Source organism: Mauremys reevesii, linkage group 1 (genome assembly GCF_016161935.1).
Source record: "Mauremys reevesii isolate NIE-2019 linkage group 1, ASM1616193v1, whole genome shotgun sequence".
Lineage (NCBI taxonomy): Eukaryota > Metazoa > Chordata > Testudines > Geoemydidae > Mauremys > Mauremys reevesii.
The window spans coordinates 200,665,110-200,692,748 of record NC_052623.1 but is presented as its reverse complement, the minus strand read 5'-3'; the positions used below and the strand labels follow the sequence as shown (position 1 = coordinate 200,692,748).

Here is a 27,639-nt window from a genome sequence, read left to right as displayed (position 1 = left end):
TATGAAAGTCAGTCAGATGTTTATTTAATGCAACCAACTACTGTTTGACAAGTTAGCGCTTTCCACCAACACGAGGAGCAGAAACTTTCACTGGCTTCATAATCTTTTGTTTAGGTGCAGCCTTTGTGGGAGCCTGTAAAGAGACATTACACATGATTGAGGGGGATGAAATTTAGTTCTCCAAACAAATGTTTCCATTTTTGACTTTGAAAAGCTCTGCCAAATAATCATTTAATTAGGACATTTATGTCAAGTCTACTAGAGATAAGACACCAAAGAACTGACTGGCACTGCATAACATTGTCAACACTATAAATATGCTGCATTCCCATTACTCACTTCAGCATGGCATTATCACAGTTTAAGCTCAAGTATTCATGCTGCTAATTACATGGAGGACAAAGTAGATGCAATTGTTTCCCAAAACAGGCATACATCAACACATTAACACACAGTCACCTATGGAGCTATTGAACTAATTATCTAACCAAAGTCTTCTCTCAGAGGCAGTTCACAACTGATGCAATCCTGATAAGATAGCAGTATTTTAAGCATAAGATTACTTTCAGATATTGTTCACCCTGAATAACCTGTGTTGAGCTTTAACACAAAGCCAAGGCAATGTGGTTTTCGATATCACAGAATGCTGAAGCTCAGAATTCTGCTAAAGGAAACCCCAATATATAGGAAACTACCATATATGATCGTATTTCAGGATGCAATTAGACAGCACCTATTCATTGCCGAATGGATGTTACCTTTGTTGTAGAGGGTGTAGACTTCTTAGTTGCCTGCTTAGCCTTCTTTGCTTCTTTGGCAGCCCTGTTAATTTATAGCAAGAACTATAATGAACAAATTAACAGCTATTTATTTCTCCCACTCACTCGGATCACTCCCCTTCTAAAGCGAAGCAAGTTCTATTAAAATAGGTAAAATAATTTAAAAGTCCCCAAGAGACTAAAAAACTTAAAATTAAGATATGTTGGCTCTTGTCTTCAGCCACATGAAGCATCCCAAAAGGTTCACCAAGGTCCTTAGATTAGTTATAGAACAAGACACTTGAGTATCATGACAAACTACAGTTCCCATGTCCTGAACTGTATTTCCTCAGTATTTCAGAAATTATTTCCTCACCCACCTCGTCTCTCTATATTTCCACACAAATTTTAATTAAATATTAGTAAAATGGCAAGTCTCATTAAGATACCCTGACATCATACCCAAGTACTGGGATAATGCTACATTTTTAAAAGCTCCAACAATATTAACAAATTTTATGTGCTTTAGTATTTTACAGTCCCAAGCAATTAGTAGATAATCTCTCTAAGTTTGTTTTCAACAGCCTGCAGCATGCAAAGCACAGAGCTCTTCCACAGCTTAGGGATTCATAAAGGAAATCATAATCCATAATTTTGGAAATACTAAGGAGATTGCTGCAACTGACTAGAGATTCTCACCTAATGGCTTGTTCCCGCTGGGCCTTTCGCACTTCAGGCTTCTGATTTCTCTTGGCCATTATTTCAGCCAAAGATGCACCAGTGATAGCCCTCTGGAACTTGACTGCACGGCGTGTGCGCTTCTTTTGTATTTCTTCCTAAAACGGGAGAGGTTTAAAATAGATTAGTGCTACAAAAAATTAAACAAAACAAAAAACCCACAAGAGACAATTAGCAAAGTGATTGCTGTGAAGTCCAAATTTAATCGCCAGCTACCAAACAGTAGTATACAGAATTATTGTGGTACCTCAGATACTTCAAAACAGGAAATTACTCTGTCTTGGCAAATATTGACTAATGGTAACGACTATCTCCACTTTATGTGCAGACAAATGAATCCAACAGTATAACAGTCACTGAATTCACAGACCATTACAAAGTATAGAAAATAGCTAGCTAAAATTTAAACTTTTTAATCAGAAATTCCTTATGACTGACTAGAAACAGAATGCCAATTAGCTATATCCAGCTTATTCATTATAATGGTCATGGAATGAACTTCCAAACATAAGATGAATCTTTAAGAAACACTACAAAAACCTTCCTCTTTGACAAAAGCTTTCCCTGCATAACCAGAGTATCAGTTACACTGCTCCTCCAGACTTCTTTCCAAAGTCCTACATTCAAGAACAACTTTCTATAACTCCAAAAGGAAGAACAATCAGAGATGCTCTTGGACTCCACAAGGGACTTCAACACTGCCATCCTATTTTAAGTGGCAGATGCTCAGCTATCACAGTGAAGAGCAGCTGTACAAAACCATAAAACAGTTTTGTTGTTCCTCCTTGCCTGACATTCAGTGAAAAAAATTGAAATAAAAAAAGTACGTCTTGTTACAGGTTAACTGGGGCCCCAGGCAATTGCCCTGCTTGCTGGCCCTGGCTTTTATATGCAGAAAAATAGTTGTGGCAGGTGGACTTTTTTTTTTTATTAAGCGGGGGGTTGGGGGGGGGAGGCGGGGGAAGGAGCCTCAGAAAGAAAGAGGTTGATAACCAGGGGTTCTCAAACTGGGGGTCACAAGGTTATGACTTGGGGGGTTGTGAGCTGTCAGCCTCCACCCTAAACCCCACTTTGCCTCCAGCATTTATAAGAGAGTGTTAAATATATTAAAAAAGTGGTTTTAATTTATATGGGGGGGGGGGTCGCACTCAGAGGCTTGCTATGTGAAAGGGGTCACCAGGACAAAAGTTTGAGAACCACTGTTGTAGACATACCCTAGCCATAGTTTTCTGAGCCAATCAAACCAAATGCTAGACACCCTCCTAACTTACCAGGATTTTACAGAACACTTTCCATTATATGACTAAGATCTTTAAAAGCCCATGAACCTGGAACATAAATAAGGCCACTGGAAATACAAACAGAAGAAATGCCACACTGTAGCCCCGACTAATATACATTTGTATCTCCAAAAATTTCAACTTCACAGCCAAAATTTTCAGACAGATGGGAGCATTTTTGACACCAGCTGTTTGCAAAGGTAACATTTTAAAACTAGTTTACCATACCACCACAAGCAGTGCATTTATAAAACTTCACTTTTAGAAAAACAAAACAATCCATAGGTGGTGTTTGATTATTTTAACCAGCACCCCACTGTTTACAGATCAATTTTTAAGTCATGAACTCTTAGTCAGTCCCTAGCCCAGCATGGCCCTGACTGAGGCCTCAAGGCACTACTGAAACATACATTAGTAGTTTGTGCTCAACAAATAGCCACCTTTCAAATGTGAACCAACATAATGCTATCTCCCCAAGACTGCAGCCATGGTGTCGGATTAACCAGTCTTCATTTTAATGTGCTTGTCATTAGCAAAGCCATGAGTTTAAGCATTTGAACTACATGGAGATAGTGTTTGTGTGTGTGACAATGTCTTCACAGTCATGAGGGCTTGAAAAACATCTTTACAAATATGAAGGTTTACATTCTACAGAACTCAATGGTTTAGGCTCCCTAGGATGTCCAGAGAAACCTTTCACTTATCTGCTTGTCAGTGGCAGCTAGATTGATTAGAAACCATTCTTCACTTTAAAGTTTAAAGCAGTGTTAGTCACAACACATGAAGTATACTTACAGACTGCCCTTTCTTGTGTTTGCGCCTGTACAGAACAGTCCAGTTGATCTGACGGGGGTTTCTCTTGGAAAGAAATGCAGACTCGCATTTTGCATTCAAAAACTGGAAAACCTGGTAAGTAGAACATATATTTTTAAGGCAACTTTGTTGCTAGTAAAATACCAAGAACTACAATTATATTTCTGTTAGGTATCGTTTCCACCTGACAGATGCATTAAGCCTTGAACTTTTTTTTTTTTTTAATTAAAGTACAGCCTCTTCTAAGGAAAAATTCAAATACACGTACCACATCATATTTAAAGCATCTTTTGAGATTAAAATAAACTAAGATAAACATTGTTAATAATAATATTCTATGGACCGTAGCATCCTAGTGCAAATTAAGACTAATTTCTAGGTTTATGTTTGATAATCTGCATGCTAGTCTTTTCATGGCAAAAAACAAGAAAATGCTATACAATATTTGAAAGTAAAGAAATTCAAACTCCAACTTATATCCCTGCTTCCATCTAACCATCTGGGTGACCAATAAAAACATAAACATTAAACACAACTTTCAAGACTTCAGTCAATAGTTATACCGTGTCTGACTACTCCACTAAGTACAAACAATTTTCCAGTACACAGGAACTGGAAGCATGCAGTTCTTTGATAAAACTAATGATTAATGCTTGAATAGTGATCCCTGCCCATGCAATAAGGAATGCCTAACATTAAAATTTCACCAAAATCCCTCCTCTCATAATGTTCACATGCCAAGCTATGCTTTCAACAGTAGGCAAGCCAATGTGGTACCAGTTGTTTTTTAAAAAAAGCCATCCCCACCTGGGAGGGAGAGATAATGCCAAGATAAAAAATGTCAGTACATTTAGGCCAATGTTTGCTATGAGGTTCACTACAGTGCTACTCAAGGCAAGTCAAACCTTACTGGCTACAGAGGAACAAAAGAGCTTCTGTCTCCAAAGAAGGAGCATCTGTCTGAAGTTTAATCTTAGCGACCCAGCCACAGCGAACTCCATCCCACTCAGCGTATTGGCCTTGGCAGCACCAAGGGGGGAATTAACGTTCCTGGGATTCAAAACTTTCTACAGGGCCTAGTGATTTCAGGCCTGAGGCTTAAAGCCACCCCTGTCCCAGCCACGCGGGAGCTACACTCTGCCCTCAGAACCTCAGGCTCCCGCGGCCCGCCAGACCCCTGGCCAGGGCGGCCGGGGTGCAAGGCCCCAGCGCGCAGCCTCACCCCATAGGGGAGCCGGGGCCGCCCGTCGCTTCCATTCCGCAGCCAGGCGGGGTTCGAGCCCTGACAGCCCGGCTCAGCCGGTGCCACGACCCCGCCTCCGAGCCCGGCCCCTCACCTTGCCGTCCGTGCGGGCGTAGCGGCGGCCGTGACCCGGGTAGATCTTGTAGCCGCTGAAGCTGCACAGCTCGACCCTGCGGGGGGAGAAAGCAGAGCGGGTTAGCGCCGCGCGGGAGCCCGGCCCCGCGGGGGGCTCGGCCGGGAGGATGGGGCCGGATGGTCCCGCCGGTCGGCGGCACTTACTTCATGATGGCGCCGGCAGCTCCGAGGAGTCCAGAGGGCGAGAGAACGAGAGGATCATGGGAAACTGCCTTCTATACCCGGCGCAGAGCACGCTGGGACGCGCGTGCCGCGCAGTGCGTCACGGGAGGAAGCGACCCGGTTTCACTCCGAGAGGGACTTCCCCTCCCCCCCCCAAAAAAACCCTCATTTAAAAATGGCCGTTGGGGGCGACGCGGGGCCTCTGGTCCAGGGGGTTCGCAGCTAAAATACCCAGACATTATTTTTTCCCGCGGCTTAAAGCAGCCAATCAGCGCGCGCGGCGCCCGGTTGCCTGGTGTCGTTAGCAAGCGGGAAGTATGGCGGCGGCGAGGAACGAGGCGGCTACGTTGGCTGTGGGAGCCAGGGAAGGTATCGGGGGCACTGGGGACCGGCCGGGTGGGTTACCGGGATCCTGGGGGATCTTGGTAGTGGGGCTCAGGGGTTCATTTCGTGTCTTTTTCTCCCACCGTTTATTATGTTGGTCGCGCGGTGCATTATGGGATATGTAGTTTTTTTCCGCGGCACAGCCTGGCTGTTAGCTCAGGGAGTGGACTGCAAATCCCAGAGGGCTGTGCGCTCTCAACTCAACACGGCTCGTGAAAGGGGCGCAGAGGGATCAGCTAAAGAGGGTGGGGGGCTGCAGTCGCTCGTGGAGCCCTCGGCTCCGAGCCGGTTAATGGGGGTGTAGCTGGGGTAGCGGGAGGGGAGGCTGGGCGAGTCGATCCCTTCTCCATTCAAGACATGGGGGGGGGGGTTACCTGTCCTTTTCTCCCTTCCGCTCCCCACAAAACAGTGAGACCATGAGACAATAGCACTGGTTGCTATCCTCCTTCCCGCTGCCAGGGTAGCCCTCGCCCAGTGGTGCTGAAATCACCCCACGAAATGTGGCTGGTTTTCGGGTGTAGGGGAGGCTCTGCTGCAAGTAAGCAGCTGACATCCAGGCCCACAGGTATATGTAAATAACAACAAACAGTTCCTAAAATAGCCTGTTCACTCTTGGGGGCTTTCCTTTGTGAGTGAAAGAGCTTAAACAGAAGTTATTTTATTTAAAAAAAAAAGTAGGCCTTATTGCAAAGATAACCTTATAAATAAGAAATATACCATGTTGTCCTCCTGAATTTCCAGACAGCTTTTATGTCTCTATTGCTACCGTAGCTTTTTTAGGTAGCATTGCCACCGCTGTTATTCAGAATTCTGTGGACAACTGTGAACTTAATAAAAGTAATGTGCGGTTAACTCTGATTCCGTTTGGGAAAGCGACCAGCTAAAACATTCTAACCAGTCTAGTATACATGCTCCCAGTTTAGGGGGTGGGGAGTGGGGAAAACCTTTCCAGCAACAAGTGGGAAGATTTCTCTATGTTGGTACTTAAGGGGAAGGAGTTTTTTCTTTTAAAAGGCTTAAGTTGGTGTAAATAGACAACCTTCCAGATAAAAAACAATGCAGTGTCATTTTCCTGAAAATGCAGACAGCCCCAGTACTTATGCTGCTCATAGCTTTCCCAAGCAGCAGGAGAATGAAAATAAGACAACTCTGGTCTGTTTTCTTACTGCTATTCAGAGTAGTGTAATGAATCTCTTTGACTTCCTATTAATGGGATTGCTCGCTGAGAGAGAATTACAAGTCTTTGTTAGCTCCTATTCCCACTAAATATAGTGATCCTCTTTTTGCAGTATTTCTCTTATGACTATTACAACAAAAGTGATCAGATTTTTTGAAAGACAAGAGGTGAATTTAATTTTTCATTACCAGAATCATGGTAAAAGATGGTAAGTAGATTTGGTGACCGGGATGGAAAATTTTCACAGCATTTTTTCAAGGCTGAAGCATTATAATCTTGTTTGTAGAGCCATTATATCTACCTGTCAGTCTGAGATACTTATATGGCACCCATTACTTTATTATCACAATCTTGAATGTTTTACCTACCTCTACATACCTGTGAGGTAAAGAATTATTGCTGCTTTAGAAGGGTAACTGAGACACATAGAACCTAAGTGACTTGCCGAAAGTCACACAGGAAAGTCTGTGGTGGAATATGGACTCCCAAGTCTCAAGGTAGTGTCCTAATCACTGGGTCATCCTTCTCATTCAGTCTGAAATATTCATTTGACATAGCCTCAGAGATGCAAATGATAGAATTCAGTTATTTCTCTCTCATCATGAATATGTCTGTTTATATTCCTTGCGAATTGGCAGTGCACGGGCTCATACTTCTTTTTTCTCCCTTTCTCCAAGGTTCGGTAGTTAATTGGTCAGGTCAGGGGTTGCAAAAGTTGGATCCAACATTACCCTGTGATGCTGACATTCATACTCTAATTCTGGATAAAAACCAAATAATTAAACTGGAACACCTGGAGAAATGCAAGAACTTAATGCAGGTCAGTATTATATGATTCAAGTTGGTCATGAAATAACTTAACCGCACTGTGCTTGTTAAAATATTTCTCTCACAACAGTTAATTAAATGAGTTCTAAAAGTTCCTTTTTCATAGTAAACTGACTGTGCAACTTTCTATATTTCTGAATGGAAGAGGTGATAACTAAAAATTAGAGACTTTTTTCAGTGCAGGTCTGCAGCTGATAGTAGCACAAATTGTTTCCCTGGTTACCTATATAATTCAGAGAAAATTTACTTCATTGTCTTAAAAAAATATATATATGCTGGTGCCTGGTACTCAGATATTGAGTGAACTCAGTTCCTAATTAAGTCAAAAGTAATCTTAATTCTGGTATTTCTTTACTTTTGAGTGCTTGAATCAACCATAATAAAGTTATTTTAACATAGATTTTCCATGTGTAATAAATAAGTATGTATATAGCACTTTCCATCCTTGGATTTCAGAGCTGTTTACAAAAAGAGTATATCATTATCCTTATTTTACATGTGGTGTAGCTGAGGTGCTAGGAGGTTAAGTGACTCAAAAGGTCACACACAATGGCACAGCTAGATGTAGATGCCTATCTCATGACTGTTAGTGCTATGCCCTGTCACCAGACTATGCAGTCCTCCTTTCATTTGCACGCTCTTAAACAGGACCCTTCTCAGTTTGTCCTATGGTTCATCTTCGTTGGTCCATTTTGTCAAAAAAACTTTTTATTGGTGCTTAAAAAGAAAAATACTTACCAGTATTTATAAAAGCATGAAAATAAACAATTATAAATTCCAATATCACTTTTAGGGCAATCCATCTAATAGCCAGGCCTTTGCAACATAAAATGTAAGACCATAGTCGTAAGTGAGTTCTGTGCTAATGTATGTAAACTTCCAAGTTACAAAATATACAACTGCTAAAATGAATTGACTGGCAAATAACCCCTGGAATAGGATATAAAAATTTATTAACACAAGGAGAGGTGAAGAAAAAAATAAATGTAAAACAGGATAAAATACAAGAAGCAAAAGTGCTAATTGTAAAATTAAATGGTTTTAGATTCTGACACTAATGCCTTGAGGGAGGGATAGCTCAGTGGTTTGAACATTGGCCTGCTAAACCCAGGGTTGGTTGTGAGTTCAATCCTTGAGAGGGGCCACTTAGGGATCTGGGGTAAAAATCTGTCTGGGGATTGGTCCTGCTTTGAGCAGAGGGTTGGACTAGATGACCTCCTGAGGGCCCTTCCAACCCTGATATTCTATGAGTCACTTAGGCCCTGATTGTGCAAATACTAATGTTCATGCTTAACTTTAGTCCCAGGAGTCTGTTGAAATGAATAGGGCTATTCATGGTAGTAAAGTTAAACACGTGCATACATGTTTGTAGGATCAGCGCATTGGTCTCCACAGGACAACTCTAACAAGTCCAAGTCCATCATTAACTATCATTGGATGTGTCTCCAGCCAGACATGAATAACAATCTTTTTGAGTCCCCTTATTAGCTTCCAGAGGAGAATCTAAACTAATATATAAAAGGAGTCTTTCAAGCCCAGTGCTCACAATATTGGCTTAGGATAACATTGTTTTAATTTGTGCTTTGACCATTTATGTAGGAATTTATCATTCCTAAAGCCCATACATTACATTTGGGATGGACTAGTATTTAGATTTATTATACCTGCGTGGAGCTACAAATGCACCATGAGTTCACACAAGCAAATTTGAATTCAGGCTAAAATTGTAGTAGAAAAACATTGTAGTTAATCCTTTTCACAGCTGAACCACTGGTCCTATTGTATCAGAGTAACTATAACTAAGACATTATCGGTTTTACTACTTGGTGTTGACATATCAAAAATATGTGCAGATGATGAGGTCAGTTTCTCATGGCGCTTCATATTAAAACATATATTGGTATCAGTACATGGTAACTTCACCATGGTTAAAGGGCAGTAAGTGTATCTCCAATATGGATTCAAGTTTTCTGTGAGTTCTTGATTGTAGGATTAACATTTGCCTAGGTCTTAACCCTTGATGACAAATTCTTAAAGTAGAAAGTGGCCATTATAAGTGGTCTGTATTTAAAACGTAATTAAAAATTACTCTCTTTCTGGGGATAAAAACTATTTTTTGACAGTTGTGTAAAATATTTTTTTATCCTCCGCTATGGTGAGGATGAGCAAGTAGATTTTGATCCTGGAATAGTACATTTTCATGGTGACTTTGCAAAGCTGATTTAAAATACTGATTACCAGTTGCTAAATTCATTCCAGGTTTTAGTTCCTTTGGTTTCAGCAGGTAATAGCCCAGGAGAATTTGTCCCAGTGTTTTGTATGAGATTTTAAAAGAGTTTGATGAAGAAAGAGTCGGTATGGTTCTGCAGTTTGTCTTGTCCACGTTATTCTTTGTGTGAAAATGGAAAATCTAGATTAATGGTATTTTTGTTGGACTGGATACTTAACTGTTAAATCAGAGCAAGGTCTCTGATAGGTTGTGTTGTTCATACATTTTGATAGTAAAAATAAAACATTTCTTATATTCAACCTACAGCTGTCAGTAGCCAACAACCGACTTGTAAGAATGATGGGTGTGGCAAAACTGACTCAGCTCCGAGTACTAAACTTGCCTCACAACAGTATTGGTTATGTGGAGGGGCTGAAGGATCTGGTGCACTTGGAATGGCTAAACCTGGCAGGAAATAACCTTAAGGTGAAATATTTATTCTTTGTAAGTTTTCTGAAATCCTGTAGTTCAGAATGTAGTGGGTAAATTGGAAAATACTGAAAAAACATCACTACATAGTCTGATTCTGTTCCCATTAAAGTGACTGGGAATTTAATGGGAGCAAAAATGGATCATTTGTGTCTTTCCAGTCTCTGAAGTGGAGAAAGGCAGTATTTGTGTAAGGGATCTCCTAGGAAAACTGACATAAATAACTGAATCTTAAAATATAAAGGGATTTGGGTAATCTTTTGAAATGCAGGTCATATACTAAACTTAATAGTCTTGTTTTTAATATAGTTATATTAATAATATAGTTTTGAAATAGTACAGTTTGTCTAGTCTCATTAGCTTCAGAAAAGATTGCAGAATGTTGATATCAACTTTCATTTAATAGAAAAAGAAAGTCTTAGAGTAACTTATATGATTATTTCTCTTGTTATAGACCATAGATCAGATCAATAGCTGCTCATCTCTTCAACATCTTGATTTGTCAGACAACAATATACCTCAAATAGGAGATCTCTCCAAGCTTTTGTCTCTAAAGGTAAATGCTTCCTAACCTTTCTGTCTTTGGAATATTCTTGCAAAAACCAGTTGTTATAGTAACTGTAAGTAGATAGTATTTTTCATTATCCATCACTTTTTAAAGCATTTTAATTAATCACCATAATTGCTGTACTATGGAGGTATGTAAAAAATTATTATCCCATTTTAAAGATGAGGATATGGAGGCAGAGAATTTGTGATTCACTTGTGATCCATCTGTAATTTTGTCCCAGGCCACATAGTGAATTGGTATGAGTGTAATGATGAGAACTTAAGTTCCTGGCTCCCAGTTTTCTTCTCAGGCTATGTCTACACTATCACGGTAAGTCGACTTATGCTATGCAACTCCAGCTATGTAAATAACGTAGTTGGAGTCGATGTACCTTAGGTTGAGTTACTGTGGGGTCTACACCACGAGGTGTCATCGACTTACCTTACTCTTCTCGTCGGGGGTAGAGTACAGGGGTTGACTGGAGAGCGATCTGTAGTCAATTTGGCAGGTCTTTACTAGACTCGCTAAATTGACCATCAGTGGATCAATCTCAGAGTGTCGGTCCCCGCAGTAGTATAGACCTGCCCTCAGAATAAACTCCTCCTCGTCCTCTTCAGGAGAGGACAAAGCAATTTCTGCTACTTCTTTAGCATAGGAAAAAGATACATTTCCAAATGTAATTTTAAAAATATCGGTAGTTAGAAACTTTAAAACCATACATTTTATGAAGGGAAATTTTGCTTTTAAATATGAGGTTATTTCAAGGTATTACTATTTTCCCCGACTATAACAACCAATAATCTGTTTGCAAACACTGGCAAATCTTTACATTGTCATTTCACTGTGTGTGTGTTCTGCAGCTATCACTGTTCACAAAATGCATGTTATGACAAAAAAAAGCATGCATTTCATTACAATATTTTTGTTTCATAGACTCTGCTGCTGCATGGAAATATTATAACCTCACTTCGTATGGCACCTGTTTGCCTACCTCAGAGTCTGACTATTCTCTCTTTGGCAGAAAATGAAATCAGAGACTTAAATGAGGTAAGAAATGTGGAATATTTATCCTCAAATTTTTACTTACAGTAAAAAAAGGATAGCTCTTTTGAGAGCAAAGCATCAAGAATGTAAGTAAAACTAGCTTTGCTTTCTCAAAATATGCTAGTCTACTGGGGTTTGTTTGTACTAATTTGTTTCTGTAGTAAAGAATCATGCAGTGAACAACTACGCAAACCAGCTAATCCTCTGGTTTGGATGTTTTCCTTAAAACCAAAAAGAAATGTGTTGGGATGGAAGTTTTAACTTTCAGCTGTCATTTTTCCCCTTTCTTGTTTAATTGCTCAAAGATGCCCAAAGTCTAGTCCAAGGGCCAGATGTTGCCTACAAATTGATAAAATACATCTCCTGGCTTTCCTTCCTGTATCTGCAGAGTGAGAACAAATCTGATCAGTTGCTGGCTTTGACAGCGAGAAATCCAACAAACAATTTCTGTTCTCAAAGGATAGGTTTGAAGTGCACACCCTGGACTCAAACTTTCCTAAAGTTTGTATTCGTAGTTTTGGTTTGGGCCCATTTCTGTTTCTCTGCCATGCAACAGATGGCAAATATTCTGGCTATAGTTGTTTATTATTATTTATTTGTTTATTATTTTATTTTAAAATAAGTAGTTGCTCCTGCCAAGTTGTCAGCATAGCCTTCGTGTTGGAGGGACCCTTTAATTTGGTCAGATGTACATTCCTCCATCCTTTTCCTTAGAATCACGTGGTCCCAGTCCATCTTTTCTACTGATTGGCCTGGCAGTGGTAAGACATTCTTCTCTCCTGTGCTGATACAGAATAACACAAATATCTAATCATGCCATACATACCCAGGCACTGAAAGGAAGTGATTCTTTCCAAAGGCCATGGGGGTTGCTGTGTTACAGGAAAGTGGATGGTTAGATGGCAGTGGTGTTCACAGTATTGTTAATACTTCTTTCTTTTTTGAAGTAGTGTATGTGTTGCAAGTGTCAGGGACTCTAACCCCGACAGCGAAATTCGTTGTCTGTTCACAGAGAGACAGGCAACACCAGCAAGGTCCGATCAAAAGCCCTTTATTGATAAGTGCACGCATCAACAAAGGGCCGCTCGTCTCCAGTGAGAACCAGCAGGCACTTTACAGCTTAGTATTAGCCTATATAGACAGTTTTATTACGTCATACATCACTCACTTGAGCAAAACCCACCCCCCTTTGTTTAACAACTTAAAACTAGACACTTTTAATATACACACATGCCTAGACTTTATGTCTACAACTTTAGATTATTAATTATATCTTAACAACACCCAAAAGTTAAAAATACAGGGGAGTTTTAAACAAACCTATAACTCAACCAAAAAGTTAGAATCTGAACCGTGGGATGCTAGAGTTCCTTATCAGTTCTTCAAACACTGTCCTTAGCACAGCTAATGGCATGCCAGCAATGCAATCCCTGGCTTATCTCACGTTTTCCAGGACTCTGTAAAACAATGCTGCTTTTCAGTACTTTTCCACTCTGGGATTACCCAGAAACCTCTGGTAGCCTGATTTCAATCAGGTTGGCATAACTGTTTTGCCTGCTATATTTTCATTCAGGCCTAACACAAGCAAAAGTCATCACATCTATAATGCTAGTACTCTGCCCAAGATAGCTAACCAATGGAAATACATTCCGTTTTCTAAACATGGAGTAGTTCTCTTCTGTCAACAAAGACATCCTTTGTTACAGATTTCTTTCTTGGCTTCCTTTCCTGAGTTGGAGCAGTTGTCAATTATGAACAACCCTTGTGTGATGGCCACACCTTCTATTCCTGGATTTGACTATCGGCCATACATTGTCAGCTGGTGTCTGAATCTTAAAGTTCTGGATGGATATGTGATTTCTCAGAAAGAGAGGTGAAATAATTTTTTTAATTGAACTTTTTAAATTGGTTAATATGTTTGAATAAAGTGAAGTAGTATTTTATTGTTGTGTGAGTGGAAATGTATCTCCAGATCAACTGCACTTATCCATTCTGTCTTTGTTTGTTTGCTACTATATGTTTCAGTGTAGAGGAAAAAAATACTCCGTCTCTGCTTGTCATGATTCATTTCACTGTGAATAGATAGTGCACAAAATACAAGCTGTTCTGGACATGGTATGTTTCTACTTAGTATATTGCTGCTCCCTGACTGGATGAGCATAACTCTTATAAGGTTTACAGTGTGAATACTCACAATTTAAAATTCACTGTGTACTTTCTGTGAAGATTCTGCAATATATGCTTATAAAGTTTGTTTCAGTGAACCTTTCTGCTAATAAACTCATTCATTCATATGTTTATAAAATACAAAAAGGGGCATGAACACAGGTGAAGCAAATTCATTAAAAAAATTGAACAGAGAATGGATGGTGAAGAGCATTGCCAGCCCACGGGCTAGAATATCAGTTGCAGAATAGATCTTCTGCTTCACAGCCCCTTTTTTGAGGGATTCATCATCCATCAGCTCCTCTGAAGATCCCAGTTTCTCTGGCCTTTGTGCAGGAGACCATGCTTTGCATTTATATAGCAAAGGCACACAGTAAAAGAAAAGTTACAAAGAGAGCTTAGCAATAAGAAAATGATTTGTATACAACTATGATTTTATGCCAAGACAATGACTGTGCATTTTCTCCCCTCAGTTTGAAAGCTGAATGGCTTTACAGTCAAGGTAAAGGACGATCATATCGACCTGGCCAGCATGTTCAGTTAGTCCAGTATCTGGCCACTGTTTGTCCTCTTACCTCTACATTTGGTCTCCAGACTGAAGAGGATGCCAAACTGGAAAAAATACTGAGTAAGCAGAGGTGAGAACATTTTAGCTTGATCTTTCGATGGCACTTAATAAGTGCTATTCTATTCAACTGAGGGGTTTTAAGGATAACCTAATTAATTTTGACAATTTAGGACCAGGTCCTGGAAGCCCTAACTGTCGTAAGTAAGGTGGCTTCAGTGAAGCTTCTTGTATGCGTATGGATTTGTACAATTAGCCCCTTGTTTTAGAATGGTCTTAACCAATTGTTTTTTCCACTGGTGGCTGATAGTTATAGTTCCCTTCTGCACCACTAGTTTAATTCTTACTTTAAAAGAGAGTTTTTAAAATTACTTGGATTTTGTTTCTGTTTAGGCTCCACCAGAAGCAGTTGATGTACCAAAGCCAAAATGAAGGGCTGCCTACATCCTCTACTCCCAACAAAGTGGTGCCTGCTACGTATGAACACAACAGTCCAACCCAAGGGCCCCAGATAACTTTTGAAAGTGGTAAGATCCAAATCTGCCACTGGGATCTAATCTGAGTTGGTGATGGGAGCTACTGTTCACTGTGGAAATTAGCTGTATGCACACAAATAACTTTGTGAAGGGAAAATTAGCAATGTAGTCCTACTCTGGTACAGATCCTTCAGATTTGTATTGTATTTGTTTGGATTGTTTTTAACTTAAGTAATACAGGTATTGGTATACTTTGTTTTCTAATACCATGTTCATCATCATAAGTAACTAATAATTAATTCTGTTATGTGCCTACTACTTTTTGACTGTTCAGACTAGTTAGAGATTTCTTCTTGAGAGGGACGATTTCTTACTGTTTTGGTATAGTATACAGCACCCTGGTATATAGTGGGGTTCCTTGGGTGCTACTGCAATATCTATGTTAAATAATCATATGATTGCCATTGTTAGCCCTTCAGATCCTATTACTACTCAGTAAATACTTGGGTTGATTTAAATAAATAAATACCAGTCAATTTTAAATAAATAACTTTATATATTTAAATACTGTGTAGTCTAAATTTGGCTTTCCATTCATCTAGAACCTGTTATCCAAAGGAATTCTTGGGTTGGGCCAGGCTCCAGTGATGACCATTCCTATGCAGTTAAGAATGTCTTTCCAGCTTCAGTGCAAGCTGAAAGAAGCTGTCGCAAGGAACTGTACCTGGAGGACATACAGACTGATGAGGACAAACTGAACTGCAGCCTTCTGTCCTCAGAGTCTACTTTTATGCCAGTTGCTTCAGGACTGTCTCCAGTATCTCCCACTACAGAATTAAGGCTACATGGAATCAATTTGAACCTAGAAGATGATGATAATACAGTGATTGTATTTGTGAAAGAGGTCAATAAAGATGAGGATGATAACAAGCAGGAAAAGACTTCTTGGGTTACAAAAGAGTTTTCCATCAAAGCAGCAGAAACTGTGGAAACTCAAGAGGAAGATAATGAGGATGGAATATTGCCTTCCCCTAGTCCAGCAACAGTCACTGCTAACCCAACTGCTAATATTAATGACTGTTTAGCATCTTCTGTTGACCAAGATCTGTGCAGCGACCTCAAGCCACCATTAACGGATGATGAACCATTAATTAAAAATCTTTATATTAACCAAACTATAGAGAGAAATTCTACTGATGCATCAGCTGCTGTTGACCAAGATGCTGAACTTCAAAGAATGAACAAAGCGGCCATCAAGCTTCAGGCCTGCTGGCGGGGATTCCACACCAGAAACTACCATCCCAGAGCCAAGGAAGTGCGTTATGAAATTCGGCTAAGCAGAATGCAAGAGCATATTGTTTTCTTAACTGATGAAATAAGAAAGTAAGTCAAAAGTCTTATTTTATGTTCTTATTCGCAAAATTGAATTAATGTAATCAGAACAGAAAAATAACTTCTTCTAATGCATTTCAGAATGAGTATAAACTTATCTTGTCTTATGGAACTATTTGTATGACTGTAACTCTGTGCACAGTAGCTCTTGGTATGTTAACATAGAACTACTATGATCACAGCAGGAGTCAGCTTTCTCTTCTGTCTCCTTTATCAGCATGTATGCAACTCCCCTCTCTTCACTATAGCTCTATCTGCACGTGTTTAGTTAAAGGGAAATTTTCTCTCTTCTTCATCCTCACACTCTCAGGGCAATAGACTCTAATATATAAGCAAAATAAGATATTCTCTTAGAGTTCAGCGAGAGCATGAATGGTTCTGAATGTGAAAGGTGGCATTCCAGGATCCTTGCTGAGATCACAGTAAATCAGTGTTGGGGGTATTTGTTTTTTTCATTTTTAATATGAGGGTCTTCTCTGAAAAGTAACTGTAACAAGGCATCATAGGAGTCTACATTTGTATGAGTTCATCTCAAAGTTGCTCAGTTTACAAGATTATTTTCTGTCAGCCCTGTAAACTCAACCTGGGATCTGAGTGAGGCTCTAGGATCATTCCAACTCATCACAAGTAATAAAGGTTCTGTGAGTCAAATTAAGCCCTCAGTGACACCTGTGAAATCCCATTGCTTTTGGATGATGCCTTTGGTTACATATGTGTAATCCATTAACCTATGGTTGGCTTTGAACAGGTGCATGCAGAACCTTTATTACTGATGTTGATGCACGAAAAGGGAAACATCTTAGCTTGGCTCTTGGAGCTCAGTTTGAGTAAGGGGGCTAGAAAAGCATTGGCTAAAGTGAGCAAATTTTATACAGAACCAATGAGACACAATAAAATAGAACCTCATAATGCCACTTTCATAGTGTTACTTTACAGAAGAGAACCACACTTCACAGTTGTTTGTTTTTAATTACCCACATCTTAAAGCTGATGGGAAGCAAAATTGACCTTGCCTGGCCTGGTGGATCCCTTACTAGAAAGTTGTCGGCTAATAGCTGTATTGTCTGTCACTAGCAGTTTGAAAATGTGTGTAAATACCCACAGTGGGTTTCACTTTTTTCCATGATTGACCAAAGTGATGGATGTATCTGTGAAAAGAGTTCCACAGAAGGAAGTGAGAGCTCTCTGATGGGGAGTTCTATAGAAACAGGTAAACAGTTAAAACAGCATGAGGCCCCTATGTCCTTCAGATACAGAGGATGTTCAGTGAACATGGAGAATGCAGTACGAAAAGCTTTAATAGTGAGCAGGATAGTAGTTGTCTCCAACAGTATTTGAAGTCTGTTCAACAGCTAAAAGATGCTGATAAGTCAAGTTGCAATATTTAAATGTTTGCTCTGTAGTATCTTTCAAGAATAGCCTCATATAAAATTATGCTTTTATACAAATGTACTGGTATTGTCAACCAAAAAAACAACTGCTTTATATCAATATTTAAAACGAAGTATTTTGGGTGTATGTAGATTAAAAAAAGAAAGAGAAGAAGAGAAGATTCAAAAACTTGTACAAGAGGAGGCTGTCAGATACCTTTGGAACCAGGTAAGCCTCTTTCTTTCTTTCTCTCTTCGTCTTTCATTTTCCTATTTACAGGTTAATTTAAAAAGCATGCTTCTAAATACATATTCTTTTTAAGTATGCAAAGTGTTGCTCATCCTTGCAAAACTGACCTTGCACGCTAGGTGCTAATTAGCTATAATGCCCGACCATTAGCACTCTAGAAAAAGTATGCAGAACTGTCTGCAAAATTAGAAGCTTAAATATGTTTTAATAACTAAAAATAAAATCAGTTTGGAATAAAAGTAAGGAGAAAATACAGGAGAAGGTAAATTAGTCAAGTGGGAGCAAATGGAAAGCAAAACTGACTTGGCATGGTGGATCACTTACTAGAAAGTTCTGTTAATGGCTGTATTGTCTGCCACTAGCAGTTTGAAAATGTATGTAGAAACCCACAGTGGGTTTAATGAAAGAATAACTGACTATTGCCACAGTATTCTCTGAATGACTTGAGAAGATTATGAAACCATACTAGTTCTGAAGGCTACACGTTGTTCTTTAACTAAATTCTAAAGCTAAAAGGTTGATGCTACATCTTGTAGGTGGACCTCTTTCAAAGAGTTGAGTACTTCTGTAGTTGTAGTACCAAGATAGTGAAACCTTTATATTCTTTTAAAAATGTGTTGTCCCTTCTTAAAATTTTCCTCAATGGTTTGGTTTTGTTTCTTTTTTTCTTTTCCCTTTCCCTTTTCTCGCCTCCCCTTTCCTCCCCTCCTCTATTTAACAGTGGGAAATGAATCTTTCCCTTCTTTGAGGCAAAGCACACTTACTTTTTATGTAGTTCTTGTATCTTACATTGAATATTAGATAAACCTTCCAATTTACAAAACATTCCTAAGAAATAAAATGCCTTTATTTCCCTTATTTAATCATGATTTTTTTTTCTATGGTTTACAGGTTAGATCCCTTCAGCAGTGGCAACTTTCAGTGAACCAAAATCTTAGCACTTGGCAGCATGGTGTTTCTGCATCAAGTACTTTGTGTCCATCCAAACTATCTGTCCAGTCATCCGGGCTCAATCAAGAAACCTCTCCTGTTGGTAGTTCTAGCTGGTTGGCTTCAGCTACTGAAGCTCTTCATGAGAAAACTTTATCTGAGTTCCCAGACTCTGGCTTTCACTCCTCCATAACTGACCAAACTCACGTTAATGACTCTCGTGGCTCTGAAAAGAGTTCCACAGAAGGAAGTGAGAGCTCTCTGATTGGGAATTCTATAGAAACAGTCAAACAGTGTGGCGATCCTGTCTCAGAATGTATTTCAGATACAGAGGATGTCCAGGTAGACCATGAGGAATGGAGTAAAGCGAGCTCAAATAGTGAGCAGGACAGTAGTCTTCTCCAACAATACTTAATGTCAGTTCAGCAGCTAGAAGAGGCTGATGACAGGACAAGTTGCAGTGATGGGACAGAAAGGAGTGGGCCACAGACAGCTGCATCAGCAGAAAAACTGTATTCTTTGTCTGATGCTGTTTCTATAAATGTATCTCAAGACGTACCTTCACCTGAACAAAATGAAATTAAACAGACACCAGAAAGTTGCAAATTGAATTCAGGAGTAGTGGAGGGGAAGCAAACAGAATGTGATGCTTCATTTCAGGTGTTGCATGTTGGCATAGCTGTGTAATAGGCTTAGCTCCATGGAAAATTAGAGAATACAGTTAACTTTTATTTTTGCCATTTATACAGAATTTGTATTCTTTTCATATATTCTATTCTGGATTCCTAGACCTATGTTACCAGAAAGACTTAACTTTTAATAGCATCTTGCTAAATCTTCTAATTGAATGTTGATGCTAACTATGCTAAACTGAAATGAGCAAAGTTCTCTTTGGTGGACATTACGCACTTTATTTCTTAATGACTCTTGTATCTTAACTGGTTTTCATAAAATATAATTCAAAGGATTGATTTTTTCCTATTGGCTCAATTCAGCTAAAGTAGATGAGTTTTAGTAAGTTTTTATTTTTCCTAAAAGTCAGAGCTTGAGTTCATGTTCTGTAAAAAATAAGGAAACAGCATGGGGAAAGATAGAAATAGAGGAAGAATGAAGACTATCTGTGCATGTATCGGTATAAACTGACAGGAAAAAGGACAAAAGAAATCATTTAATAGAGTTTCTGTGGACCCAAACTTGAGTATCTGTCAAGATTTTCAAAAGTAAGCACTCTAAAATTAGAATCCTAAGTTACTGACAGGACAAGTTGCAAGTGATGGGGCGGTAGGCCAGAGATAGCTGCATCAGCAGAAAAACAAGATTATTTTGTGACTTCTTTTTTTAAGATAATTGAAGCTCCTGAGTTCTCTGCACCTTTGAAAATAGGCCATTTATTTAGAAGCCTAAGTATGGACTTAGAGTCAAACTTTAGGGATGCATTTTTAAAACAAGTCTTGACCCTTGTCTCCCGTACAGCCCAATCGTGCTGTCCTTTCTCAGGTAAGACTCATGCTAGAGTCAGTGGCAGTATTTCATGAGCAAGGGCTCCAAAAGGACCTAGTGACATAAGCATATACAGTGTCCCTCTCTGCCAAGTGAACCACAGCAATGTGTGTAGGAACAAGATGAAAACATAGTTCTGGAGGGAGCCATACTGGTGTGGTTAAAGTGGGAGGCCTGATGACCTAATTAGAAGTACTGAACCTCCACAAGGATGGCCCTGTTATCTGCTGGTATCTCTGATGTAAATATTAGGAGGAAATTCCATGAGTTGAAACTGTTTTCTGCCCCTGTGTTGTTTTTTTTCCCATGTAAAGGAGCATTAAACATTTGACACTAATTGGTTTTAAATATTAATTGTAAACCTGTGTGTGTCTGAATGTGCTGATTTAGTTTCGCTACACCTTCCTTTTAAACTCTGGGGAAGCAGTGACAGCAGATAAATTATAAATGGCAGTTAGGCATAATGCAAATCCCGCTTTATCCTGTTATACCTCGTTCAGGGAAATAAAATAATCTTCAGTATGGCACAAAAGTAGTAATAGAAAATTATTGCGCCATGTAATCGGGAAAGGTCATCAGTAAAATAAAAAAATCCACAAATGCACTGTGAGGCAGAACCTCCAGATCACTAGTATTGCATTTTGCAACATGAGAGATCGATGCTTTTTGAATTATTTGTGTGAATTTCTCTGAGGTCATTGGAACTAATCACATGAACAAAGATAGTTTTCACAAGGTCAGCTATTGCTTCTTTAAATTTAAAGTGATTTTTCCAAACATGTCAAATTTTGTTAAATTCTGGAGATAATTATTTTTTAAAAGCCTTGATTCCCAGTCCCTATTAGGTCCTGAGGATGGAATTCACCCCTGTGCAGACAGCTGGCAGAAGGCCAGTGAACCACTTGAGTCCCCAAAATAGAGCTGAAGTGGAACTCAAGTAGTGTATGGGCCTTTTACCAGCCCTGTGCACAGGCGTGAAGTTCACCTTGAAAGAATAAAGCTTATCTTTATATATAGTACAACCTTTTTTTTTTTTTTTTTCTTTTCCCCAAAAAAGTCATAGAGGATGTTATATCAGTATGGGGTAATCCGGGAATTCTTGTTGTAATTAAGAAGCTAGGGCACTTAACTCTATTTTGAATAATGAGAATAATTAGATAATTGAGGCTGAAGTATATTAAATATACATCTTGCCACCTCATGTTAGTTAAAACATATCTATAGCGTAATTGGGTTGGCATTTAGTTGATCTAAGGAGGTGTGAGATCTTTACTTCCATTGAAATCAATGGCTGTTGGGGAGCTCTGCATCTTTCAGGATCGGGCCCTTAGGGGGGTTGGTGATTTTGTATCAATCTGGTGCGGAACTCTCATGTCTCTCTTTAAAGGGACTTGGAGTGTACCATTAAGTGTGAGAAGATTTATCTGCTGTATATGAAACAGTTGCCAAATCTTGAAAGGAATCACTAAGTGGTGATTGGGTGGAAGTGACAAGTTCTCTCTCTAGTGACAGAATGTCAGTATAATAGATCGTATGTTGAAAAATAGAGCTCTCTTAATTTCTTTGGATAAGAACAGTATCAGTTATTGAAGACTTTTAATTTTGCTATTTTATATAAAAGTGCCTCATTTGCTGCCAGGAACTAAGCTGAGAAGAGTCAACGTGTGTTGTGTAAGTGCCAAAAGGTAATACCGCCGTAAAACTAATTTTCCATGGAAGCCATAGAAGTTCATAGTATTCCCTGTAGTAGTGGGACTTGCAAACACAAATGCATGAAGACTTTTATTTTACCCAATATCTGTATCAACTTTTACTTGTAACCTGTACATCCAACTCTCTATATAATATCCAAAAATCTTTCATTTTGTGAAGATATAGCAAAATATATACCAACTTATAATATTCAGCTGTATCTTGTTACTTTTTCAAAAGCTTTGAAGCAGAAAATATCTCTTCTGTTATTGTGCGGTATATCTTGCATGTGTAGAAAACAAATTGCCTAAATTTACCATATATATATATATATATATATATATATATATATATATATATGAGAGAGAGAGATTTGGATTAATAGCTTTTGCAGGATTAAAAGTAACTAGTTGTACATAAGCAAAAAAGTATTGTGTTGAGCAGCATGAAATAAAAGGCTAAATAATACCATAAATATGGAAAGGAAAAGAGATAACGAAAGAGAGAGCAGAAAAATAGCAAATAAAAACATGATGTATGCTAAAATAGGCTTATCTGAGCTCAGATATTCTCAAATAAGCGATTTTTGTAGTGGTGTCATACTTTAATGTATGGCTCAATAATTACTTTTTCTTAGCGGGAATAAAATTTTAAAGAGTAATTCGGTCAGTTCTGGGATATGTGTACCTCCAGTCCTAGTTGTGGTCTGTGTTGTTTTGGTTTCCTTACACTATTTCTACATTTTTATAATTGAAGAAGGCAGTTTATTTTGATTTCCACTTCATGTAATAAGTGATAGACTGTGAATGTTCACAGAGTAGAATTTGGATAAATGGAATTGAAAGGTAATCTTAAAATGCAGACCATTAAAAAATCTATTTAGAGAACAATGGATTTATATATTAAGTAAACTCCTTCCTTGGAAAGAAAGTTGGGGAAATTCTCCATCGGAGAAGACAGATAGATCACCATTTCGGTTTTCTTGTATGAAACTTATGTAATGATTACTATAGTGCATTCCTCGGGTATCTAGAATTGTAATTGAAGTCAATGGGAGTTGTGAGTATATAAGGAATTTAGAATCTGTTGCTCTAGATACTTTGGTGGTGACTAATCTGTCCTCTACACCCTCCCTCCCCGCTTTATGCTGTTTGGTAAACAAAATGAATGAGTGCTCTAAGAGGGAGAGCTTTTCAAAAGCATGAAGCAGTGGTCTAATACTGCTCCCATTCACTTCAAAGGAAGCAGAGTTAGGCTTACACTCAGAGGTGGCTCTAGGCATTTTGCCACCCCAAGCACGGCAGGCAGGCTGCCTTTGGTGGCTTGCCTACAGGAGGTCCCCAGTCCTGTGAATTCGGCGGCAGCCTGCAGGAGGTCCGCCAAAGCCGCAGGACCAGCGGACCCTCCGCAGGCATGCTGCCGAAAGCAGCCTGCCTGCTGCCCTTGCGGCGACCGGCAGAGCGCCCCCCCGCGGCTTGCCGCCCCAAGCACGTTCTTGGGGTGCTGGTGCCTGGAGCTGCCCCTGCTTACACTGAGTGCTCTAGCAAATCCCATCTTTATAGAAATGCTTTTCCCACAGTGCAGGGAAAACATTAAAATTACAAATTTGGTTTGATCATTCTAAAACACAAGTATCACTGAAGAAATGGCTGTGGAAGCCCTTGATAGGTTAATTGGTGCAAGTGTAACAACTTTTATAGATTTATTTCTAGGAGACCCCTAACATGCATGCTACACCTAATAAGAAAATGTACTTATCAGCCAATCTCTGTGTGTGTGTGTGTGCGTGTAAATAAACTCGTTTTTATGAATAATGTAGAATGCCATTGAGCTTGCAAATTGTTCATGATTATGTTATTTTAAAAGTATATTGACATTGTTATGACCTTTTTGTACATAATGTCTGTAGAACTCCAAGACTTATTTCCACTTGTGGCAGATTGTTTGGAGAACTGGCCAAACTCAAGAAATGGAAGATGTATTCCTCTGAGTCTACTTTGGCTCATTTTATTTGAGTTGAATGTATATCTAATTTGAAATGGAGATGCCTTGAATGAAAATGCAGTATATAGCTGATCAGTTCCTCTGCTTTTGACTAGTGGAAAGGAGACTTATTTCTATTTTCTATTTTTTTTTCTTGAGATTTGTGCCACTCAATTAAGTAAACTTAAAGTATAGTGAAGCCTTTCAAAAAGTCTCCTTCTTTTAATAATAGACCATTTTCTTCCTGTAACTTTCTAGGAAGTGTTTCACACAACATATTTTTTCTGGTCCCATGGTTTGTCTTGGTGGCCATGACTTGTGCTATCTTAAATGTTCACGTCACTTCAGCAAAAAGTAAAACCCAAGACACTTAACTCTTATAAACTATTTAATAGTATTTACAGTGAGAGGTGCTTTAACTGTGAATAAGTGCCATACCAAATCTTAACTTACAGAACTAATAGGTGTAAATAATTAATTATATAGGAGACCACTTTATGGCTTCATTACATTATAAATACAGTGGGCTAAATTCACCCTTAGTGTAACTCCACTGAAGTCAATTTTGTTAAGTTTGAATCTTTCACAGTAGTATTCTACCTCTAAACTAGAGTCTTAAAAAACAATTAGGCCTTGATTTGTCTTTATACTTCTCACTATTTTCTGTGAAGAATGTTGAGTGGTTAAATTGGTACAATTCATATATTTTCTATAATTGTTTACACTTACGAATTTATTGGTTCTGATGCTTTGTACCTCTGAGTTTTGATTTTTAAATAAATTATTTGTACATTTATTGGGTATGTTTGAGCTTGGTGCTAAGTTTATAGAAATATCATGTCTGATAGCCACTTTCTTTCAGTTAAGGGTTTTCTGTAGTGCCTTTAATCTGACACTCTCTAAGTGATTTACAAATATGAAAATCAGTAAGTCATAATAGTCAGTAAGGTAGGTATTGGATTTTATGCTTGGATGCAGAGAGATAAAGAGGTTAAGGTGTTGCAATGAATAAAGCCAAGTCTGTCAGTCTGTTCCAGTGGAGCGCCCCAAGCGGGGGTTTTCCACGCCCTTTTATTATAATGGTTACATAAATCATTCTATTATGCGCATGTGCTAACATAATCCAACTACTTCGCCCCCTCTCCTGATTGGTGCCTTATGCACTGTGTGTACCAGTAGTAAACACCTGGTCAGCGCTTAATCTGTGTGTCTCCTGACCGGAAGTGTGGGGGGGTGGGAACCACTTCAGCCGCTCTAAATCCAGGGGCGGTTTTCCAACCCCCTTAGTGCTTGAGAAGTGTAAAGTTCCTACATCCCCTCCTTTTCTGTTTTTTCGACCCGTGCCCGGTCCGCATGTTTCATGATTCTATGGGCATACATGACGGCTTGGGGTGTAGGCAGGGGTTTGCGCCGACAGGGTGTAAAACACATCCTAATTATATTAGGGATACACTGAGCAAAGCAAAAAAAAAAAACCAGTCAAGCAGGCGATAACAATCAAAGCATATTGCAAAACAGTTCGGTCCCATCCCATGGATGGCAAGCCAAAAAGATGTACTCAGCCCGACTAAAAAGGCTGACATTGGCATTACAGTCTGATCTCATGGGGATTAAGTTTCGCCGGCATCGGGTGCGGGTCTCATTAATTTGGGAGCCAGTCAACATTGACCTCGTGGGGAGTATCAATGTGAGCCTGCTTAGGCAACATTGAGCTTCTAAAATATTGGCCGAAATATAATTAAAGGTCCTCTGACCACAAGTAAAAAACCAATCCTCCGGTAACAAGATGTGCCCGTAATTGCTGGACACATTTTGAAAGTATATACAATTCCATCCCGGGGTACCCACCCGCAAACATCCTTTTGGGGGCTTGTGACGTGTGCAATTAACCATCCGTACACAGGTCAAATTGGCGTGATTGGCTACCCATGGGGTAAAGAGGGACAAGGCACTCGCGGGTTTCACATAAGTGGCCTGGCCCCATAGGCTCATTGAAGAATATTGAATCTCGGTAACATTTATAAAATTAGACATCCCCGTTGCATGTGCAGCACTGCCCGGCACCTTACATACTGGGACCAGGCAGGTGCCCAACAGGCCATGCATCTCAGGGGCCTGCTGTAAACAAAAGGAAGATTGATTGGCAAGGATCGCAAGTCGAGCTCATATATTATAACACATGCGGCTATGCAATTCGGGTTCGGCCCCAACCGATGACACACGAAAACAACACAACAATATAATAAAAGAGTTAGCGGTCAAACAGGCAAAAATGGCAGCAGTAAAATTTTCGGGGGTAGGCTCGGCCTTGTTATTCTCCAACGGCTGCTGAGCCTGCTGCGCCAGTCGCTTCACCTGCCCCCAGGTAACCTTTGGTGCCGTCTTTGTGGCTCGGCACGCTGGAAAGGTCTCGGTTAGGTTCAGATTGAAGTTGGGTATCGGGTTCTTGAGACTTTGATGCCACGTCATCGTGCCACGGTCGCACATTTTTGGCAGGGACCCACAACGGACCTGTGGGAGTAAGCACAGCGGCATGCCCTCGTCCCCATGTTATCAATGGAACGGGGCCATACCAATTAGGGTCTAGGCTCTGCCTATATTTGACAGATGGGCGTGGGAGCGGAAGTCTTAAAATGTCATTCAGTGGCTGTAAAATTCTAAAAGGCATTTAAAATATTTAGGGTAAACAGTACTATCACTAATTAATTTTGCTTGGCTCCCATGGTTGGCCCATCATCCCCCACTGTTTTGTTTTGCTTTTTCAGGTACTCTTTAAGTGTACAATTGGTTCGTTCCACAATGGCGTGACCAGTGGAATTGTACGGAATACCAAAGACGTGGTTAATTTGCCACTGCGTGCAAAAATCCGCAAATTTATGAGAAATGTAGGCGGGGCCATTATCGGTTTTTATCTGTCGGGGGCGACCATTACGCCACCGCAGCAAAAACATGATTAATCACGTGTTTGGCCTATTCGTCCCGTTGGGGGGTGGCCCAAATATAATGAGAGTAGGTATCAATGGTAACATGTAAATATTTCCAAGAAGAAAAAGGGGGATAAAGCGTGACATCCATTTGCCAAATTTGGTTGGATTAAAGACCGCGGGGATTAACACCCAGTTCGGGGCAATGATGAAGACTTGCACAATGATTACAGGTTTAAACAATACGTTGGGCTTGAATTAGGGGGATCATAAAATGCTTCACTAAAAATTTAGCATTTTGATGAAAAAATGCATGACTATCAATGGGATCCGAAAAGAACAGAATGAGTTAACTGAAAAAGTTAAAGAAAAAAAAACACTGGCCAGTCAAGGACACCGCTTGCAACTGAAACTTGGCGGACAGCCAAGAGAAAGGGGGGCTTGGCTGGGCCCAAAAGCTATGAGAGCTGCAAAACTCGGCCAGGCACTAACGGAATGTGTTAGCCAAAAAGGGAAGGATCACCATCTGGGCCCAGGAGTCCCCTTGGTGCAACTGTTTTGGCATAAGAGCCCAATTTTGA

At 39.6% G+C, this 27,639-nt stretch overlaps 2 protein-coding genes across 3 annotated transcripts; one reads left to right on the top strand and one right to left on the bottom strand.

The window, feature by feature from the left end:
- Nucleotides 1-2: 2 nt before the first annotated feature.
- On the bottom strand, nucleotides 3-5,261 carry RPL24 (ribosomal protein L24). Its single transcript, XM_039493929.1, has 6 exons — nucleotides 5,112-5,261; nucleotides 4,927-5,002; nucleotides 3,572-3,682; nucleotides 1,458-1,594; nucleotides 759-822; nucleotides 3-133 (listed from the first exon to the last, which is right to left on the bottom strand). The coding sequence occupies exons 1-6, from the start codon at nucleotides 5,114-5,116 to the stop codon at nucleotides 53-55; spliced, it is 474 nt and encodes a 157-aa protein (XP_039349863.1). The 5' UTR covers nucleotides 5,117-5,261; the 3' UTR covers nucleotides 3-52.
- Nucleotides 5,262-5,312: 51 nt separating this feature from the next.
- On the top strand, nucleotides 5,313-19,926 carry CEP97 (centrosomal protein 97). Of its 2 annotated transcripts, none has more exons than XM_039493924.1 (11): nucleotides 5,313-5,498; nucleotides 7,368-7,510; nucleotides 10,055-10,213; nucleotides 10,671-10,772; nucleotides 11,700-11,813; nucleotides 13,517-13,683; nucleotides 14,450-14,614; nucleotides 14,935-15,068; nucleotides 15,620-16,400; nucleotides 17,933-18,008; nucleotides 18,921-19,926. In XM_039493924.1, exons 1-11 carry the CDS (start codon nucleotides 5,447-5,449, stop codon nucleotides 19,644-19,646), a joined length of 2,619 nt encoding a protein of 872 aa, XP_039349858.1. In that variant the 5' UTR covers nucleotides 5,313-5,446; the 3' UTR covers nucleotides 19,647-19,926. The 2 variants fall into 2 exon arrangements, with proteins under 2 accessions (XP_039349858.1, XP_039349850.1); XM_039493916.1 differs by lacking the exon at nucleotides 5,313-5,498 and adding an exon at nucleotides 5,897-6,078.
- The last annotated feature ends 7,713 nt before the right edge of the window (nucleotides 19,927-27,639 follow it).

Bases quoted from the DNA above. Each gene is read 5' to 3' on its own strand.
- CEP97 (XM_039493916.1), top strand. From the start codon at position 6,012: ATGTGGCTGGTTTTCGGGTGTAGGGGAGGCTCTGCTGCAAGTAAGCAG. The intron at 14,615-14,934 runs GTGAGAACATTT...GTTTCTGTTTAG, and splicing joins AAAATACTGAGTAAGCAGAG to GCTCCACCAGAAGCAGTTGA. The intron at 15,069-15,619 runs GTAAGATCCAAA...CCATTCATCTAG, and splicing joins CCAGATAACTTTTGAAAGTG to AACCTGTTATCCAAAGGAAT.
- RPL24 (XM_039493929.1), bottom strand. The intron at 823-1,457 runs GTGAGAATCTCT...ATAAATTAACAG, and splicing joins CAGCGGGAACAAGCCATTAG to GGCTGCCAAAGAAGCAAAGA. The intron at 134-758 runs GTAACATCCATT...GTCTCTTTACAG, and splicing joins CTACACCCTCTACAACAAAG to GCTCCCACAAAGGCTGCACC.